General features: G+C 51.1%; 2 protein-coding genes across 4 annotated transcripts in view; one reads left to right on the top strand and one right to left on the bottom strand.

Annotated features, from left to right (window-relative positions):
- Positions 1–1,369: 1,369 nt before the first annotated feature.
- On the bottom strand, positions 1,370–3,745 carry RGS9BP (regulator of G protein signaling 9 binding protein). Its single transcript, XM_073560832.1, has one exon. It carries the CDS (start codon positions 3,361–3,363, stop codon positions 2,647–2,649), a length of 717 nt encoding a protein of 238 aa, XP_073416933.1. The 5' UTR covers positions 3,364–3,745; the 3' UTR covers positions 1,370–2,646.
- Positions 3,746–4,153: 408 nt separating this feature from the next.
- ANKRD27 (ankyrin repeat domain 27) overlaps positions 4,154–20,682 on the top strand; it is a 35,055-nt gene continuing 18,526 nt past the window's right edge. For all 3 annotated transcript variants that reach the window (XM_073560831.1, XM_073560830.1, XM_073560829.1), the window contains exons 1-2: positions 4,154–4,306; positions 12,095–12,296. In XM_073560831.1, the coding sequence (XP_073416932.1) occupies positions 12,195–12,296 (102 nt within the window). In that variant the 5' untranslated portion in view covers positions 4,154–4,306; positions 12,095–12,194. The remainder of the gene's footprint in view (positions 4,307–12,094; positions 12,297–20,682) is intronic.

Below are 20,682 nucleotides of genomic sequence, written 5' to 3'. Positions count from 1 at the left end.
GCCGAAAACCACATCTTCCACGGAAACCTGGAAGCATCTCATCAATAGTGAGGTTTTGCCCCGGGCAATAGCTTTTTTGACAATTCATAATAAATTGTTGAAATATGTCCTGAATTGGTGCAAGCCGGTCATAACCTTTTCGTTCTGTCCGGGTACTTCGATCATCGAAACGGAGGCAACGGATCAGGACTTTGAATCGTTTCAGATTCATCACAAGGCTGAATTTTTCGATGCCATCACCGTCTGTCCCCCACAGCTCCTCCAAACTTTGCCTATTTGCTCTGAAAGCACCAGCTAGGTATAACAAGCCAATAAATGCCTTGAGTTCAATCACATCAGTGTTTTTGATGTCCCTCTCTCTGGAGAATTGCTCTTTGATTGTGTCAATATACTGGTTAGTGAACCGAACAATAGTTTCCAACATGCTATCTGTAATTAGATTACTCCAACATTCTACTGCAGTTTTAGCTTTTCTAGCACTTCCAATAACTCCAGGAAGGTGTGTAATAATATTGTGGGATTCTCTGCGCTGTTTGTTCTTGGGTGCCTTTTTGTTCCACTTTGTATTTTTATCTTTGCCCAAATAATAAGCTAGATCTGTGTCTGTTTCCTCTGTATCAGTGTCATCACCATCCTGCTCTGTTCCAGAATCAGTGTTACATTCTGCTACCTCATCTTCAGATGAAATGTCACTAGATTCCTCTAAATCCTCAGTTACTGCTGGTTCTTCCTCATCATCTTCTAACAAAAAAATCTTCATTTCTTCTAAATGAAGGGGTTTAGATGAATCATACTGTTTTCTGGCCATTGCAGCAGAAAATCTGAAGCAAGAGAGAAAGAGTATGTGTTAGGGCGCAATGTGCCTTAGAAGCCACCCTCCTTTTGTCTAAGAAAACAGTACTTATGTACACTAACTTAGCATTAATCCTTCATAAAACAAGCTAAATACACAATCGTGATGAATAAAAAAAGAAAATACTAACCTTTCAATTTGTGTTGAAATCAGGCGCAATGTGCCTGAGAAGCCAAAGTGTTGATATCTGCTCACTAGAAGGTCTGCTGAGTCACTGTGATATCAGGTTTCACAGAGCCTGTAGAGTCAGGAGATAACTAGGAGGGGTGGGGTTTTCTGATAAGTGGGCAAGGAGAGAGAAGTGAAACTAATTACTGTGTGCCTGTCAGATCTATTGCGCCTGACGGAGGGTTAATGCATTTGGGAGTTAACAAAGGATTACTAATTTAGATACCCCCTGTGCACGGCCTCACAAAATTGGTGCCGAAACCCAGGAGGGGAATGTCTATGTAAGCAATTGAAAACAGTTGTAAAAAAAAAAAGGACTCTTTTAAAAAATATAAGGTACATAGTGAGTGACGTATTAAATATCTAAAACATTTATGTTGAAATATGGGTGGCTACAGCTCAAGTGAGCCTCATGTTAAAACAACAACATACCCCCCACCCACACAACCCTCCAAAATCAGAACTTGGGGAACAAATTTTTGACAAACTGTATATTAGAAAGCGAGAAAACTAACTGTGCCCAGTTCATGACCCCCAGTTTCTAAATCGGAAGAACTTCCTACATTTACAAAACAGCAGCGTGTTCGATTTATTTACAGTCACAACAGACGATAAATGTGTTCTATGGAGTCACATCAGTCGGAGGTGGAAACATCAATATTTAAGAGGGTATTCCACTCACTTCTATATAAATATATTTTGACATATTATAACGTTAGCGTTAAATGAACAAATATTTTAGAAGGGGAACAGGAATCCCTCTTTTTAGTGGTTTGCTATATTACTGTATTTTCTATCTACTATTAAAGCACAGGAGTGGTGAGGATGCAGAAAATGCTATTGCTATCCGTTAGGGCGGAAAAGAATGGAATATTTTCCATCTCGCTTACATTGCTCCGTGTACTGTGGAGTATTGCAATTATTCAGCACTTGCACAATATCTCTGGGAAGCCATCTCATTCTTATATAACAAGGCCCGCAGGCTTCTCCTAGATCAGTGCCGTGCTTGTGTTAGATGGAAGACTGTTATTCCAAGGTTATTGTAAGGTCCCAACTCATTAACCATGAGAATATAGTCATCTGCAGTAAATACCATGCATGGCTGGGAACTAGGTAATGCACAAACAACACAGCATGCATGAAGATGGGCTCAGACCCTTTAGTTGCCTGTTGGGGGTCAGTATATGCCTTGCAATGAAATGGTTAACACTGCGGTTTTAAGGATTTTAGTGGTGCTAGTGCAAAAGGAAAGATGACATTTCATTTGGTAAGAAATCTACCTATCAAGCAATCTTCCAAACCTAAAAAGTCATGCACAAGCTAAACGTAAAAAAAAATAAATAAAAAAAGTAGGAAAGGGTTAATATTTGCCGAAAGCAAAAGAAATGGGAAAAGGAACTCGGATCCTCCCATGGAGTTGGCAGATGGGATGATAAATCTGGATTAAAAGGTCGGCTCCATCAGCAGCAGGTTCCAGAATCTGTCAAAGCACGAAATGCAGTAATGTTACCCAATGACTGGTCGCGGTGCCGGGGTCTGTGACCAATGGCAGGGGGAATCATCACATTTTTGGCTAAATGCAAAATAAATAAGTCAATAAAAATCCATGGCGACATCATCTGGGCTCATGAAAGTTTGACCACACAGACGGCCAGTACGATGGCAATAATTAGGACGGCACTGAAGACCACCCCGGCCAAAAGTCTACTCAGATCACAAATCGCCTTGTGCTCGTCTGTAGATATGGTGCCAGGTGACAAGGCCCCGCCGCCACTGGTCGCACACCTGAGTTCAGCCCCTGGGTTCTGCTTGGCTTCCACTGTCCATTGAGGAACCCCAACTTTCATTTCCATCTCGTGCATCATCTCATCCACCAGTCGGATCTCGTTCTCCAGGTCCTTGAGGTCCATCACATCTATGTTGTGATCCCCATCGTATTTCATGGTCTGGACGCTCATGGCTCTGGCGGCCACCCCTGAGGTGCCACCACTCATGCCGGACTGTATGAGGTGCTTTTTGGGGATGTTTAACGGGAACTCATGCCCAAGTTCCAGAGCTCGTCTCATGTCCGTCTCTAGGAGGTCCATGCATGTTGAGAAGATGACCCACAGCCTCTCAAACTCAGCCTTGTCCTCTTTGCTGAGACTGGTGTCTTTGAGGGTGCTGGTCAGATTGTTCCTATTGGCCACCGCCAACTCCTGGGCTTTCTGCCGAGTCTTCTTCAGCTCTTCCCGTAGGTTTTGGGAGTCGGAGGTGCCACCGATGGTGAGGACCAGATGTCTGTAGCATGCCGTCACCCTATTCAGAGCATCCAGTAACGCCTTGCCCTCCTCCTTCAACATCTCAACCCTGCAATCCCAAGCGATGAGGAAACCGGAGGAACCCTCAAACACGTAGGAGGGGATGGGACTCCGTCCAGAGGATATTTATGGGAATGTCCTGGAAGTTCTGCATCTTTTGGCAGTGGAGGGACAAAATGGTCTGTCTGCAGGGCATCCAATAGTCAGTGCTATTTTTTGGTTCTACAAAAATCTCCAGATGCAAATTTCCAAATCTCAATAATCTCCTTTTAAATAGGGCGTAAGTCTACCACTGCATCCATCCCACAGATCTTCATTCTTGCATCCTCCTGGAGCTGTCCACACATCCTGCTCTCAGCTCTGCACAGCCTGGAATAGTCACCACCTGCAGGAGTCACGTGAGGACAACACTCACCAGAGAGGAGGGAGCATGAGGCCTCAGAATAACGCTGCAGCCGCCATCTTTGTTGTGGGCAAAATGGCTCACTGTCAACTTTTCACTTGAAGCATGTATACAAATGCATACCTTTCCTAACACCCTTCCATTTAGTTTTTAGTAGTGATTTAATTATTACTCTCCTACTCTCAGATTGTGAGAATGACTACTGAAATAATACACTATTCTTATATCTGACTTTGTCCATGATAAATACTCCTCTCATCATAAATACATGAGAAAATACTTCATTTTAACCTATTTTATTACAAAATAAAAAAAATCCGTTTTCCAGAGTCAAAGATGGCCGCCCTCACTTGCGTGTCAGTGACGTCACTGCGTTAACGCCCTCAAACGGCTCAGCATTTTGACGGAACCGCCCCTGTCGCATTTTGATTGGATAAGAGGAGTGTCAGTTAAGTTGAGACGCGTAGTGATTGGCTGTCGGCAGTGTTGTCCTCTCTGCTCGGTGCTGTGCTGCTCTTGGGACCGGGTAGAGAGGAGAGCGGCTCGTCCTGAGGAGCGGCCGCCGGGTTGTGTCCGTGCTGAGTGAGTACGGGAACTTTCCTTCTCTAGATAATGGTTGTTGTTTTGTTCTAGGCTGCTTGTGACCTGTTACTTTAAGGGTCATGTGACGGAGCAAAATTCAAAGTGGTCCCAGTGCTAGAGGGTGTCCCAAGGGCGGGGTCAAGGGCTCTGTGGCGTTTTAGCACTACAGCTCCCAGCATGCACAGACATTTAGTTCTCTGGTCCTGCTAGTTGTAGCTGTGCCACAACCATGGAAGTGAATGGAAAGAGCCGCATAAGTGAGGGGGGAATACCGCTTTCTTAACCCGTTCACAGCGAAGCTAGCCGTGATAATGGCTGCTTAACCCCATGGGCTAATTGTCAGGAGGGTGCAGGCACAGTGTGGCCCCATCTACTGTAGAGTGCTGCCTCTGTGCCCTGTTATTACCCCACACCGTACAGTGGCTGGGGCTGTGCTGTGCCCCGTTATTACCCCGCGCCGTACAGTGGATGGAGCCGTACTGTGCCCCGTTATTACCCCGCGCCGTACAGTGGATGGAGCCGTACTGTGCCCCGTTATTACCCCGCACCGTACAGTGGCTGGGGCCGTACTGTGCCCCGTTATTACCCCGCGCCGTACAGTGGATGGAGCCGTGCTGTGCCCCGTTATTACCCCGCGCCGTACAGTGGCTGGAGCCGTACTGTGCCCCGTTATTACCCCGCGCCGTACAGTGGCTGGGGCCGTACTGTGCCCCGTTATTACCCCGCGCCGTACAGTGGCTGGGGCCGTACTGTGCCCCGTTATTACCCCGCGCCGTACAGTGGATGGAGCCGTGCTGTGCCCCGTTATTACCCCGCGCCGTACAGTGGCTGGAGCCGTACTGTGCCCCGTTATTACCCCGCACCGTACAGTGGCTGGGGCCGTACTGTGCCCCGTTATTACCCCGCGCCGTACAGTGGCTGGGGCCGTGCTGTGCCCCGTTATTACCCCGCGCCGTACAGTGGCTGGGGCCGTACTGTGCCCCGTTATTACCCCGCGCCGTACAGTGGATGGGGCCGTACTGTGCCCCGTTATTACCCCGCGCCGTACAGTGGATGGAGCCGTACTGTGCCCCGTTATTACCCCGCGCCGTACAGTGGATGGAGCCGTGCTGTGCCCCGTTATTACCCCGCGCCGTACAGTGGCTGGGGCCGTGCTGTGCCCCGTTATTACCCCGCGCCGTACAGTGGCTGGGGCCGTACTGTGCCCCGTTATTACCCCGCGCCGTACAGTGGATGGGGCCGTGCTGTGCCCCGTTATTACCCCGCGCCGTACAGTGGCTGGGGCCGTACTGTGCCCCGTTATTACCCCGCGCCGTACAGTGGATGGGGCCGTGCTGTGCCCCGTTATTACCCCGCGCCGTACAGTGGATGGAGCCGTGCTGTGCCCCGTTATTACCCCGCGCCGTACAGTGGATGGAGCCGTGCTGTGCCCCGTTATTACCCCGCACCGTACAGTGGCTGGGGCCGTGCTGTGCCCCGTTATTACCCCGCGCCGTACAGTGGCTGGGGCCGTGCTGTGCCCCGTTATTACCCCGCGCCGTACAGTGGCTGGGGCCGTACTGTGCCCCGTTATTACCCCGCGCCGTACAGTGGCTGGGGCCGTACTGTGCCCCGTTATTACCCCGCGCCGTACAGTGGCTGGGGCCGTACTGTGCCCCGTTATTACCCCGCGCCGTACAGTGGCTGGGGCCGTACTGTGCCCCGTTATTACCCCGCGCCGTACAGTGGCTGGGGCCGTACTGTGCCCCGTTATTACCCCGCGCCGTACAGTGGCTGGGGCCGTACTGTGCCCCGTTATTACCCCGCGCCGTACAGTGGCTGGGGCCGTGCTGTGCCCCGTTATTACCCCGCCCCGTTATTACCCCGCGCCGTACAGTGGCTGGGGCCGTGCTGTGCCCCGTTATTACCCCGCGCCGTACAGTGGATGGGGCCGTGCTGTGCCCCGTTATTACCCCGCGCCGTACAGTGGATGGAGCCGTGCTGTGCCCCGTTATTACCCCGCGCCGTACAGTGGCTGGGGCCGTGCTGTGCCCCGTTATTACCCCGCACCGTACAGTGGATGGGGCCGTACTGTGCCCCGTTATTACCCCGCGCCGTACAGTGGCTGGGGCCGTACTGTGCCCCGTTATTACCCCGCGCCGTACAGTGGCTGGGGCCGTACTGTGCCCCGTTATTACCCCGCGCCGTACAGTGGCTGGGGCCGTACTGTGCCCCGTTATTACCCCGCGCCGTACAGTGGCTGGGGCCGTACTGTGCCCCGTTATTACCCCGCTCCGTACAGTGGCTGGGGCCGTACTGTGCCCCGTTATTACCCCGCGCCGTACAGTGGCTGGGGCCGTACTGTGCCCCGTTATTACCCCGCGCCGTACAGTGGCTGGGGCCGTACTGTGCCCCGTTATTACCCCGCGCCGTACAGTGGCTGGGGCCGTGCTGTGCCCCGTTATTACCCCGCGCCGTACAGTGGCTGGGGCCGTGCTGTGCCCCGTTATTACCCCGCGCCGTACAGTGGCTGGGGCCGTGCTGTGCCCCGTTATTACCCCGCGCCGTACAGTGGCTGGGGCCGTGCTGTGCCCCGTTATTACCCCGCGCCGTACAGTGGCTGGGGCCGTGCTGTGCCCCGTTATTACCCCGCGCCGTACAGTGGCTGGGGCCGTGCTGTGCCCCGTTATTACCCTGTACAGTGGCTGGGGCCGTGCTGTGCCCCGTTATTACCCCGCGCCGTACAGTGGCTGGGGCCGTGCTGTGCCCCGTTATTACCCCGCGCCGTACAGTGGCTGGGGCCGTGCTGTGCCCCGTTATTACCCCGCGTCGTGCAGTGGATGGGGCCGTGCTGTGCCCCGTTATTACCCTGTACAGTAGATGGGGCCGTGCTGTGCCCCGTTATTACCCTGTACAGTAGATGGGGCCATGCTGTGCCCCGTTATTATGCAATGTTATATACATAGAGCATTGTAGCACCCATATACTGCACCATACAGTGCCCCATGGACGCCTTGTGTAATTTTCCATGTGTCGGTCTACACTGCCGTTCTGGCATTCTGTTCCTGAATTATTATGCTCTGGGGCAAAAAAGAAATGTAATGGCGTCGGTGTACGGCATCCTGGCTCTTCCTCATAACACGGTTTCGCCTTCTCTCCCTTTTTTTTTTTTTTTTTTTCTTTGCCCTCTTTTCACTCTTCTATTTTTGACTGGAGGCGTAAAATATTTAGCTTGTGAAAGTCATTTTTTTTCCTCTCTGTCAAATGGGTCAGTGGCGCAGGGGATTATGGGAGTTCAGGGGTGTAAATAATTTATCCTTTGTGTTGCGCCAAGGGAAGCGCCATTGAAGTGCAGCCTTTAATGGGTCAGCGCAGCCAGCGTGGCTCATCTACGTGGTGCACGCGTAGGATGTCTGCCTGCGAATTACATGTATCCTGACCGTAAGGCTTTAGTACATGGGATCTGCAGCTGGGTAGGGGGTCAGTGTCTGTACCGGAAGATGGAGAGATGGAACAGACTCTGTACCGGAAGATGGGGGGGATGGAACAGACTCTGTACCGGAAGATGGGGGGGGATGGATCAGAGTCTGTACCGGAAGATGGGGGGGGGGGGGGGGGGGGGGATGGATCAGAGTCTGTACCGGAAGATGGGGGGGGGGGGGGGGATGGATCAGAGTCTGTACCGGAAGATGGGGGGGGGGGGGGATGGATCAGAGTCTGTACCGGAAGATGGGGGGGGGGGGGGATGGATCAGAGTCTGTACCGGAAGATGGGGGGGGGGGGGGGATGGATCAGAGTCTGTACCGGAAGATGGGGGGGGGGGGGGGGGATGGATCAGAGTCTGTACCGGAAGATGGGGGGGGGGGGGAATGGATCAGAGTCTGTACCGGAAGATGGGGGGGGGGGGGATGGATCAGAGTCTGTACCGGAAGATGGGGGGGGGGGGGATGGATCAGAGTCTGTACCGGAAGATGGGGGGGATGGATCAGAGTCTGTACCGGAAGATGGGGGGGATGGATCAGAGTCTGTACCGGAAGATGGGGGGGATGGATCAGAGTCTGTACCGGAAGATGGGGGGGGGGGTGGGATCAGTGTCTGTACCGGAAGATGGGGGGGGGGGGGGATCAGTGTCTGTACCGGAAGATGGGGGGGGGGGTGGATCAGTGTCTGTATCGGAAGATGGGGGGGGATGGATGGATCAGTGTCTGTACCGTAAGACGGGTTGTGGGGGGTGGATCAGTGTCTGTACCGTAAGACGGGTTGTGGGGGGTGGATCAGTGTATTTACCAGAGGTTGGGGGGAGGGGTGAATCGGTGTTTGTATCAGAAGGAGCATTAGGGGATCGGTCGCACTGATGCTGGAAGTTGAGGGAGCGAGGGCTCGATCTTTTTTATCCTAAAAGACATACAGATAGGGAATTTAGATTGTGAGCCCCATCGGGGACGGTGATGATAATGTGTGCAACCTGTAAAGCGCTGCGGAATATGTTAGCGCTATATAAAAATAAATTATTATCCTGCTTTCCAGTCTCTATACAGGCTGAACAGAGAGATTGGCTTTTATTTCTGGGCAGACATGCTATTGGACAATGGCCTAAGAAACCACCAAACTGGGAAGTGACAGCAATTTCAGAAAGTAATATAAAGTTCTGCAACTTTCTGATATATTCCGCCCTGATTCATCAAATAGTTGAAATGTAGCAGAATGTTTCCCTGGCTCTAAGGTGCTGCAGCTTTTACCATTTGTACACCAGTCCCGGCCGGCTCCGACAACTTCTTGAGGAGGGGGCATGTCAGGCCGCGGGGAAGCCTGCCCACTAATTCCAGTGCTGATGAATGCTGGTGGTGAAGATGCTGCTTGTTTGTGGCAGGAGAAGCTTCTCCCCAATTGTATCTTCTTGACTCCACACTGATACATTGTAGCATACTAGGAGGATCCTGGATCCAATGACAGCAGGTCTGCACTCCGTGCGTCTCCCGAGACTACAACTCCCAGCATGTCGGCTCGTATGTTCTCAAGCACTACATGATTGCAGGGTTACCTCTTCTGCTTTCTCTGGATGAAAAATACATTTTTTTTTTTTTCACAGCTTTTAATTAAAAATAAAAAAAAGAAAAATCCCTACTGGCCGTTCTCCTCCTCCCCCCGAGCCCCGACAAATGCTTCTCTTTTTCTGTGGAATTCTTAAGTCTCAAACTTAGGTGATCTCCGCGGATGGAAGCTTTTCTTCCGTCCATCTATCGAAATGACTTGTGACGGTTAACCCTTTGGTTTCTGGGATGGAATCAAGTCCCATTGACAATAGAAAAAAACAATGCTTTTTGGGTCTCTGTTAATTGGGGTCATAGTGGCTAGAAATTGTCCCCATTCTGTGACCGCTGCGCTCGTGCCGGCAGTAAGAGGCTTACAGCTAGTTATTTGCCATGTGAAATCTCCTACCCCCTCCCCAAAAACAAAAAGGCCGATCAACCAAATAACCTACTTCCCTCCGGCCATCTGGTCTGTGGCAGGCACAAGGAAGCGGCGTCACTCCGCAGCTTTTTTTTTTTTTTTTTAATAGTGGATCATTATTAGAGATTTCCTTTGTGAATGTCATTCCTGTGAATCGGATGCTTTGGCTAGAGGTTACATTTACCTTCTTGGCATCAATCCATTTTCGATTAGACCCTTTAAAATACTTCTGCATAATTTTTGAAATTTTTTTTTTTTCCTTATATGGTTTGAAGCCGTCCGACCACCAGCAATCACACGTTATCATCTAGGAATTTGTGAAATAGGATGTTTAGCACACAAATTGGTCGTCAATAAACTCTGTGTCTCTCTCTGTGTCTCTCTCTCTCAGCTGCAGTGTAAAGCATGGTGGCCAGTGCGTGTGTAATTAAAGTATCCCTAAACTTTTCCCCACAGCCTTCTATTCTAAGTTTACGGACTGTTATTTTAAATCTGACCAATCAGAATGCTTGAAATTGGTTTGCTTTAAATGCCCCTCCCACTAGGAGCCAGTCTAGTAGAATAATACTTTTACCTGGAGTATACAGATGGGGCTCACTTTTCTATCTTTTTGTCCTCCTGCTCGGCTCTCAGAGGCCACTTATTGGGCATAGTTATTCCCAATAGAGCACTTGCCTGATAAGAAGTTTCCTTTAACTGCACAGCTCTGGAATTTCAGAGTAGATCTTGTTGACCAAGAACTTTAATAAATTTGTTTTACTCTTTGCAAACACAGCAAGAAAAAAAAAGACAATCAATGATCAGTCCAATACGTAAATCGCTTAGTCCCAACTGCTAGAGGGGCCGCTGCAGTGCATGCTGGGAGGGACACCAAACATTCTCTGTGCGGTGTGGGCAATGAGCCGCTGATCTGCAGAGTAAGCTCTCCATTAGAGTCATTACACAGCGGAACAGGCGCCACTTGTCTTAAAGAAAATCGGTCAGTAGGATTAGCCCTCCTAACTCCTCTATGTGGGCGTGTAGGACATGGGAAGCTGAATAAAATGATTCCTTGATATCTGCGATCTGATGTGTTTATTCCTGAGAAATTAATTTGTTTTTCTTAACATGTAAATGAGGTGTTAAGATCTATGGGCCGGACATAGATCTCCCCGAGAACCTGCCTCCAGAGATTATTGTAAGTAAAAGTCGTGTAGATCAGGAGAGCAGACTGTCAGTCATTACATGTCACACTGGCAACTCCCCCTGTCATTTACAATAATCTCTGGAGGCAGATTCTCAGTTGGGCAGGGCACTGATCTCCCTATGTTAACAGATCATTTACATTGGGGGAGGAGGCTGCCTGTGGCGTGGCTGCATTGGGGGAGGGGCTGCCTCTGAGGCGGTTACATTGGGGGAGGGGGGGCGCTGCTGGGTGCTTGCGTTGGGGGAGGGAGCTGCCTGTGGCACGGTTGTGTTGGGGGAGGGAGCTGCCTGTGGCACGGTTGTGTTGGGGGAGGGAGCTGCCTGTGGCACGGTTGTGTTGGGGGAGGGAGCTGCCTGTGGCACGGGTGTGTTGGGGGAGGGAGCTGCCTGTGGCACGGGTGTGTTGGGGGAGGGAGCTGCCTGCAACGTGGTTGCGTCGGGGGCTGCCTGCAGCACAGTTGCATTGGCGGAGGGGGCTGCCTGCGTTGCTGTTGCGTTGGGGGGTGGGGGCTGCCTGCGGCGCTGTTGCGTTGGGGGAAAGGGCTGCCTGCGGCGCTGTTGCGTTGGGGGAAAGGGCTGCCTGCGGCGCTGTTGCGTTGGGGGAAGGGGCTGCCTGCGGCGCTGTTGCGTTGGGGGAAGGGGCTGCCTGCGGTGCTGTTGCGTTGGGGGGAGGGGGCTGCTTGCAGTGTGGTTGCGTTGGGGGAGGGGGCTGCCTGCGACGCTGTTGCGTTGGGGGAGGGGGCTGCCTGTGTCGCGGTTGCGTTGGTGGAGGGGGCTGCCTGCGGTGCGGTTGCATTAGGGGGAGGGGGCTGTCCTGTTCTGCACGGATTATGATGCGCTCCACTGATTGCTCGGAGGCGGAGGTCGCAGCGTTCTCTGACTTTACCTTTCGGCTGTTGCAGCTGTTTCTAGAAAATGTTTAAAAATTTGGCAAAGTATCTAGGACTAACCGGGACATCGGGGGAAACCCCGGGCAGAGAGATCAATAGTTCTTGTTGTTTGCCTCCTGCTAAGCTCTGAAACGCTCACATCCACACACAGATTTGCTTGCGCCTCACGGCCGAGCGTCACCTCCTTCTGCTGTATATCGGTATATCAGGAGCTGCTTTAAACTGACAATGTTCTTTATTTTTTCTTCTTTTTTTTTTTTTTTTTTTTTTTTTTTTGGCGCAGACGAGGTTCCCCGAAGGCTCACTCTGTTACCGAGAAGAAATGGGGGAGCAGACATGATAGAGATCCGATCCCTGCTATCCGAAAGGAACTGACAGCCCATATGGCTTTGTATGATGAGGACATCCTGAACAACGCGTTCTACCTGGCGATCCAGAAGCAGAGGCCCGACCTGATCAGTAAAGCTGCAGAGGTGCACGGCATTGTGAGTAATCCAGGGGCTCTGAAAATAAGGCGACCACGAAAATCTATCCAAAGGCCGAAAAGATCCTCAAAAGGAGAATCCTAGTACGAAGAGAGCAGTATTATAGTAGTTATATTCTTGTACCTAGGAGCAGTATTATAGTAGTTATATTCTTGTACATAGGAGTAGTATTATAGTAGTTATATTCTTGTACATAGGAGCAGTATTATAGTAGTTATATTCTTGTACCTAGGAGCAGTATTATAGTAGTTATATTCTTGTACATAGGAGCAGTATTATAGTAGTTATATTCTTCTACATAGGTGGCAGTATTATAGTAGTTATATTCTTGTACATAGGAGCAGTATTATAGTAGTTATATTCTTGTACATAGGGGCAGTATTATAGTAGTTATATTCTTGTACATAGGGGCAGTATTATAGTAGTTATATTCTTGTACATAGGAGTAGTATTATAGTAGTTATATTCTTGTACATAGGAGCAGTATTATAGTAGTTATATTCTTGTACATAGGGGCAGTATTATAGTAGTTATATTCTTGTACATAGGAGTAGTATTATAGTAGTTATATTCTTGTACATAGGAGCAGTATTATAGTAGTTATATTCTTGTACATAGGGGCAGTATTATAGTAATATTCTTGTACATAGGGAGCAGTATTATAGTAGTTATACTCTTGTACATAGGGGGCAGTATTATAGTAGTTATACTCTTGTACATAGGGGGCAGTATTATAGTAGTTATACTCTTGTACATAGGAGCAGTATTATAGTAGGTATATTCTTGTACATAGGGGGCAGTATTATAGCAGTTATATTCTTGTACATGGGGGGCAGTATTATAGTAGATATATTTGATAGGGAATATGACAATAAAGTGGAAATACTGTTTGCTAAATTCTGTACTCCAAGTATTAGGCTACATGCACACATCGTGGAATTTCCGCGGAAATTTCCGCAGGAATTCCGCAACTCCCTGCCGCGGGAAAGACACTAGAATTCCACATGTGTAATTCCCGCTTTTTAACTAGCGTTTTCCAAGTGATCTGTAGCATCGCTTGGAAAACTGATTGACAGGTTGGTCACACTTAACATAGTGTTTGACGTGTGTGACCAACTTTTTACTATTGAGGCTGCCTATGCGGCATCAGTAGTAAAAAGACCTAATGTTACAAATAATAAAAAAAATAAAAGATGGTGTTATTCTCATCTTCCGGCGTCCCGCGCAGCGTCTCCGATCCTCGCGATGTCGAGACCGCGACGTCATCAAAGGTCATTGTCCAACTTATCTCTGGGAGCAGGACTTGCCGGGAGCATCGCGAGGATTGGTAACGCTGAGGGGGACGCCGGAAGGTGAGATTATCACAATTTTTTTATTTTAATTATTTTTACAGGGTTATGGTACCCACAGCCTGGAGGAGAATCTCCTCTCCTCCAGACCCTGGCTACTATCCGCATTTTTTCCGCTTACTTTGCGCATGGTAGGCATAGCCATATGCAGAAAGTGAGGGTATGTGCACACGCTGCGGATTTGGCCCTGTGGATCCGCAGCAGTTTCAAAAACCGCTGTGCACATGCTGTGGATTTTTCTGCGGTTTCAGATCTGCAGCATGTCAATTCTTGGTGCGGAATCCGCAGAGGTTTCCCACCTGCTCCATTGTACAGGTGTCAAAGCGCAGGCTAATCCGCAGGTAGACCGCATGTCTTTTGACCTGAAATTTACCTGCGGATTTTGACAAATCTGCACGGAAAAATCCGCAGCATGTGCACTCACCCTAAGCAGAACAATGCATTGATATGTGGGCGGAATTCCCGCAATTCCACACAAAGAATGAGCATGCTGCCTATTTTGCCGCGGAAAAATCTGCAGCATTAGCACAACATGTGCGGAATGCCATAGGATTGCATGGGATGCTTTTTTTTTTTTGCGTTTTCTCCTTCGTCTCATTGGGGGACACAGGTACTATGGGATGTATGCTACCGCCATCTGGAGGCTGACACTAGGCAAAGAACACAGGGTTAGCTCCTCCCCCGCCGTATACACCCTCGTCCTGAATGCTGGCGGAAACCAGTTTTTTGCTTATTGTCTATGGAGGCACACGTCTGGTCTTTTTTCTCAAGACTTCTTCTTTTTTTTTTTTTTTTTTTTTTTTCCCATGAAGATGAGACAGGGGCAACGGATCCTATTGAAAGGGTCCGATTTCCCCAAACCATCAATGGGCGATCACATGCGAGTGTCGTCTCCACGTATCCTTTCCCGCGACGTGGGACATGATGCCGGACCTAGCCCTGACCACCCCTAGGTAGGAAACCATGGGCTATTCAGAGGCACAAGACGTTCACGCGGCCCCCACTGCTCCACCAACGCAAGACGAAGGTGCTGCAAGGAGGCGGACGGTCCCTCTCCTCGGCTAAAGCTGGACGGAGTTAGGGTGCCTGCACCGTCCAGGATCCCCACACCACCCCCCACCCCTGGTTGGTGTTCGCCCTAAAGGGCCTACCTGTATCCTGGTTACAGCGCATTTAAAGTACGGGTGCGGGGGGCTCCTGGGCTGCAGCGGTGTGCGTCTCCCTAGGGCCTCCTCGTATCCAGGGAGAGTAGCGGCGTTTTCTGGCTGTTGGCACCGCCGGCGCCACCGTCACCACTGCAGCATTGCATGGCGCCGTGATCGGTGGAGGAAAATTTAGCCCCCAGTTTTTGGCCACTTAGGCCACGGCACACCATCGCCGCCGCTGCTTCGCGCGGCGCCGCGGGCGGTGGACAATAATTGAGGCGTTGGGGAAAATTGAGCTCCCGGCTTTTGGACGGTGTAGGCCGCGGCGGGAGTACCGCCCTCGGTGCGAGGCGTCTCTTCCGGCGGCCCGCCCCTTGGACCGCTGGGCGGGCGCCGGATAAATCCAGACCCTGGCTTCAGTGCGGGGTAGGCCGCGACCAGGAAAGAGGTCGGTTTACCTCACGGAGGCACAGAAGGCCGGGCACGCAGTCGGGGGACACAGGCTGGGTAAGTGCAGGCTGCGGAGGCCGCTAAAACAGCAAAGGGGGCCTCCCTCCCCCTCCCCCTCCCCTCACACTGAGGAGAGGGGGGGAAAAAAAAAGAATTTTTTTGTTTGGGATATATATATATATATATATATATATATATATATATATATATATATATATATATATATATATATATATATATATATATATATATATATATATATATATATATATATATATATATATATATATATATATTACGCCTCAATATGGCCGGAAAAGGGAAGACGCACACTTTTCTCTACGCTGCATGAACTTCTTGTAAGGCCCCGTTTCCACGAGCGAAGAGCACCAAAGTGTGCGAGGCCTGCGACTGCGAATGCCCCCAGGAGCCTCCCTCGGCTGAATCCAGAGAGCCGAATCCTACGGAAAGGGCGCTATCGTTGTCCCAGTCTATGGCTTTGCTTACAAAGGCGATCGAGTCCCTTCACGCCCCAAAGGGAGGCAGGGATAGTGGCTCGTTTATCTGGGACGGGTCCTCCACCTCACAGGAACCTTTGGCCTGCAGGGGCCGTTCCCATGCCAGACAGAGGTGAAGGAAACGAACCCATACGAGGTCTCCCGGCTTATCCGGTGCCTCGGCATCGGGGAGTCCAGCATCACGCTCCCTTTCACCAGCGAGTGGGAGCTGGCAGAGTTTGGATCGTGACTCTGACGAGCCACTTGATCTAGATACCCCGGGATGTCGGGAGACAGTGGACAGCCTCATTGAAGCTGTCAATCAAACCCTGGGGATTGAGGATGATGCTACCTTGGCCGCGAGCCATAAGGTAGCCTTTAAGCGGGCCAAACCCGCGTAGAGTGTTTGGCACTCACCCAGAATTTGAGGATATAGTGCAGCGCCACAGAGAACGCCCAGACAAGTGCTTCTCGGGTCAGAAGCTTATAGAGGCAAGATACCCATTTGCCCCGGAACTCTGTAAGAAATGGGCAGAATCTCCAGTGGTGGACCCGCCAGTGTCACGCCTGGCCTCGAAATCCTTGTTGTCGGTGCCTAGCGGCTCGTCCATTAAGGACCCCACGGATCGGCTCATAGAGGGTTTGGCGCGATCAGTTTTTGAGGCATCAGGTTCGGCGCTCGCCCCTTCGTTCGCGGCGACGTGGGTAGCCAAGGCCATGATGTCATGGTCAGTGTCTTTGAATAACGTCTTGCAGGATAGAGGACTACCTGCGGAGGTGTCTGAGGTCGCAAGTCAGATTGCTATGGCTGGAGACTACTTAATTAACGCGTCTTTGGATGTGGCTAATTGTGCAGCATTTGCGGCCGCTAACGCCATAGCCATTAGGAGAGCCCTCTGGTTGAGAACTTGGCGAGCCGATTCAATTTCCAAGAAGTCCTTGACTTCCTTGCCCTATCAGGGAAGGCCGCCTGTTTGGGGAGAAGTTGGATAGGCTCATCTCCGATGCGACAGGAGGGAAAAGTGGCTTCCTCCCGCAGCAAAAGGCGAAACAGCCTTTTCGTCAGGTCCTGACATGGTTTCGAGCTTTTCGCAACACCGGATGGATGGCAGCAGCCAGTTCGACCGGCCCACCTCGCTTCAACCAGGATAGGGAGCGACAGGTCTCATACAGACCCATTCCGGTGGGAAGGATACGTGCTCGCCAGACCAGGTCGAGAGGAGCCAGGACCCAGAGACCCTCAGCCAAATGACTCGGAGCCTTTGGTAGGTGACAGCAGCAGGGTGGGGGGGCTGCCTACTCTTTTTTTTTTGTCATATCTGGGCCGAGGTAACACACGACTTATGGGTGGTAGAACTGGTGACTTCAGGGTACATGATAGAGTTCATCAGGTACTCTCCAACACGGTTTTTTCTCTCCCGACTTCCCAAAGTGGAGTCTCGGGCGAAAGCACTGCTAGGGGCCATCGATTCACTCCAAGACAACTGAGTTATTGTTCCCGTACCAGAGCACGAAAAAGCTCAAGGTTTTTATTCCAATCTGTTCGCGGTCCCCAAAAAAGACGGGACAGTCAGACCAGTTTTGGACCTGAAGCTCCTAAACAGGTTCATCAGAGTCAAACATTTCAGGATGGAATCTCTCCGTTCTGTTATATCAGCCATGGAGCAGGGAGAGTACTTAGCCTCGATCGACATTCAGGATGCCTACCTGCACGTTCACATTTTTCCTCCGCATCAAAAGTTTCTTCGGTTCGCCATCAATGGGCGACATTTTCAATTCGCAGCACTCCCATTCGGGATAGCCACCGCCCCCAGAGTGTTCACGAAGGTAATGGCAGTCTTGATGGCAGTCTTACACTCGCGGGGCATAGTCGTCTTGCCATATTTAGACGACCTCTTGGTGAAGGGTCCCTCGTTTCGGGCGTGCAAGGAGAATGTCAGCATTACACTGGATACACTCTCCCTCTTAGGTTGGTTGGTCAACAGGAAGAAATCGTCGCTGGTCCCAGCTCGGCGGATTGTTTCTCTAGGAATGGTCTTCGACACCTCCCAAGGGTTGATAAGTCTCCCTCAAAACAAGGCCCTAGCGCTTCGACAGGGAGTCCTGAAGCTCCAGCAGCCGGTCCCTCACACCATTCGGTTTGGGATGAGGATACTGGGGAAAATGGTGGCAGCAATGGAAGCAATTCCGTTTGCTCAATTTCATCTTTGACCCCTACAGCACGCTCTCTTGTCAGCCTGAAGAATCCGTTCACCCTCAATCAGCGGTGCCGGCTATCCTCTCAGGTCTGACAATCGCTGGAGTGGTGGACGACCAGATCCTCCCTTCTTCAGGGGTAGTCGTTTCCCCCAGACCACTGGCTAGTGGTCACGACCGATGCCAGTCTCCTCGGCTGGGGAGCAGTCTTTCGCCACCACACGGCACAAGGCCAGTGGTCGCAACAGGAAGCCCGTCTTCCGATAAACTTGTTGGAAATACGAGCGATCTGGCAGGCGCTGCAGCATTTCCAGTACCTCCTAGCAGGACGGCCCATTCGGATACAGTCAGACAATGCCACGGCTGTGGCTTACGTAAATCATCAGGGGGGGCACGCGCAGCAGGGCAACCATGCGCGAGATAGCACATGTGCTTCATTGGGCCGAGAAGAACCAGTCGATAATTTCGGCAGTCTACATCCCAGGCGTAGAAAATTGGGCGGCGGACTTCCTCAGCCGACAAGACGTCGTGGCTGGGGAATGGTCCCTGCACCACGAGGTCTTACAGCAAATTTGCCAACGGTGGGGAACACCGGATGTGGACCTGATGGCGTCCTGAATGAACGCCAAGGTGCCTGTGTTCATCGCTCGGTCATGACACCCACGAGCGTTCAGGGTGGATGCGTTGGTCTTACCATGGAACCAGTTTCGCCTTCCATACCTGTTTCTCCCATTGCTTCCGAGGGTCGTCAGGAAGATCAAAGCAGAGGGGGTCCCAGCAATTCTGCTGGCACCAGACTGGCCCCGACGGGCATGGTACGCATATCTTGTGCGGCTGCTCACCGGCGTCCCATGGCGACTACCAGAGCGCCCAGATCTACTGCACCAGGGACCGATCTTCCACCCAAACTCGGGGGCCCTGTGTTTGACGGCATGGCCGTTGAATCTTGGATTCTAACTCAAGCAGATTTTGGGCGTGAGGTGGTCGCCACAATGGTTAGCGCTAGGAAACCGACCTCAGCGACAATTTACCATCACATCTGGGAAATTTTCTTCACTTGGTGTCGAGAGCGGGGGCATTCGCCCCTGACATTCTCTATTCCCAACATCTTGGCCTTTCTTCAATCAGGCCTAGACTCGGGGCTGGCCCCGAGCTCCCTTAGGAGACAGATATCGGCGCTGTCCGTCCTGTTCCAGCGAAAGATTGCTACTAATATGCAGGTAAAGACCTTCATCCAGGGAGTGTCTCATCTAGTACCCCACTATAAGGTGCCGATGGGCACCTGGGATCTCAACCTGGTGCTGAGCGTTCTGCAGGAAGCGCCTTTTGAGCCGCTGCAGGATATTTTCCTTGTTCCTCTCTTGGAAGGTGGTATTTTTGGTAGCCATCACTTCCGTTAGGCGAATTTCGGAGATGGCGGCCCTATCTTGCCGAGCACCTTTTCTCGTTTTCCACAAGGATCAGGTGGTGCTTAGACCAGCTCCCCCCTTTCTTCCGAAGGTGGTGTCCTCCTTCCACATCAATGAGGATATTGTCTTGCCTTCGTTCTGTCTGGCAACGGTGCATCGCGTGGAGAAAGCTCTTCACACCTTAGACCTGGTGAGAGCACTCAGGAGGTATGTGTCGCGGACGGCACCTTTTCGCCAGACTGATACGCTGTTCGTGCTTTCTGAGGGGCGCAGAAGGGGACTCCCGGCCTCAAAAGCGACCATAGCCAGATCGATCCGTTTAACTTTTCAGGAGGCCTATCACATCAGTGGTGCGCCAGTTCCATCAGGGATCAAAGCGCACTCTACTCGGGCAATGGGCGCTTCGGCATCAGGCCTTGGCGGAACAGGTATGCAAGGCAGCGACCTGGTCCAGCCTGCACACATTTACTAAACATTACAATATCCATACTCCGGCTTCGGCGGATGCGAGCCTGGGTAGAAGGATTCTCCAAGCAGCAGTGGCGCACCTTTGAACGAAGAGGTGCATGCAGCTTGGATTGGTGAGTCAATCTCCCACCCAGGGAATGCTTTATGACATCCCACAGTACCTGTGTCCCCCAATGAGACGAAGGACAAACATGGATTTTTGTGAGTACTCTCCGTAAAATCCTTTTCTCCGAGACGCTCATTGGGGGACACAGCACCCACCCTGATAGCCACTTTTGGCTCTCGTATATCTAATTATTATATGTTCTTTTGTGAATGTCAGGGTGGTCCTTTGCCAGACACATTTGTTTTTCTGCATTAAGGCTGATTGTTATTGTTCTCCTACTGCTTTTGCACTAAACTGGTTTCCGCCCGCATTCAGGGCGGGGGAGGAGCTAACCTTGTGTTGTTTGCCTAGTGTCAGCCTCCAGATGGCGGTAGCATACACCCCACAGTACCTGTGTCCCCCAATGAGCGTCTCGGAGAAAAGAATTTTACGGTGAGTACTCACAAAAATCCATGTTTCGCGGCAAAATCGTGCGCTAAAAACCGCCGCGAAAACACACAAAAAAAAAAGCTACGTGTGAACACAGCCTTACTCTAACATTTGCTATTGTCTGCGCACATTCTTTATTTTTTAAATAAGACGTGGAAGCGAAATTCTCGCTCCAGTAGATTTGCCGCCAGTCTTCCTCCCGCGGTGGGTGTAGTCCTGCCTCCTGCACACTCGCCCACATCATTTACATTATGATTCCTGTACACACTGGGTGCAGTGAGGCGATCACTGACTTCTCCTCTGACCTTTATACTTAGTCACTTTCACCTCCTGCCCC

Source organism: Dendrobates tinctorius, unplaced genomic scaffold, assembly GCF_039654945.1.
Source record: "Dendrobates tinctorius isolate UK_male_01 unplaced genomic scaffold, ASM3965494v1 ptg000307l, whole genome shotgun sequence".
Taxonomy (NCBI): domain Eukaryota; kingdom Metazoa; phylum Chordata; class Amphibia; order Anura; family Dendrobatidae; genus Dendrobates; species Dendrobates tinctorius.
This window is presented reverse-complemented; position numbering and strand designations above follow the sequence as displayed.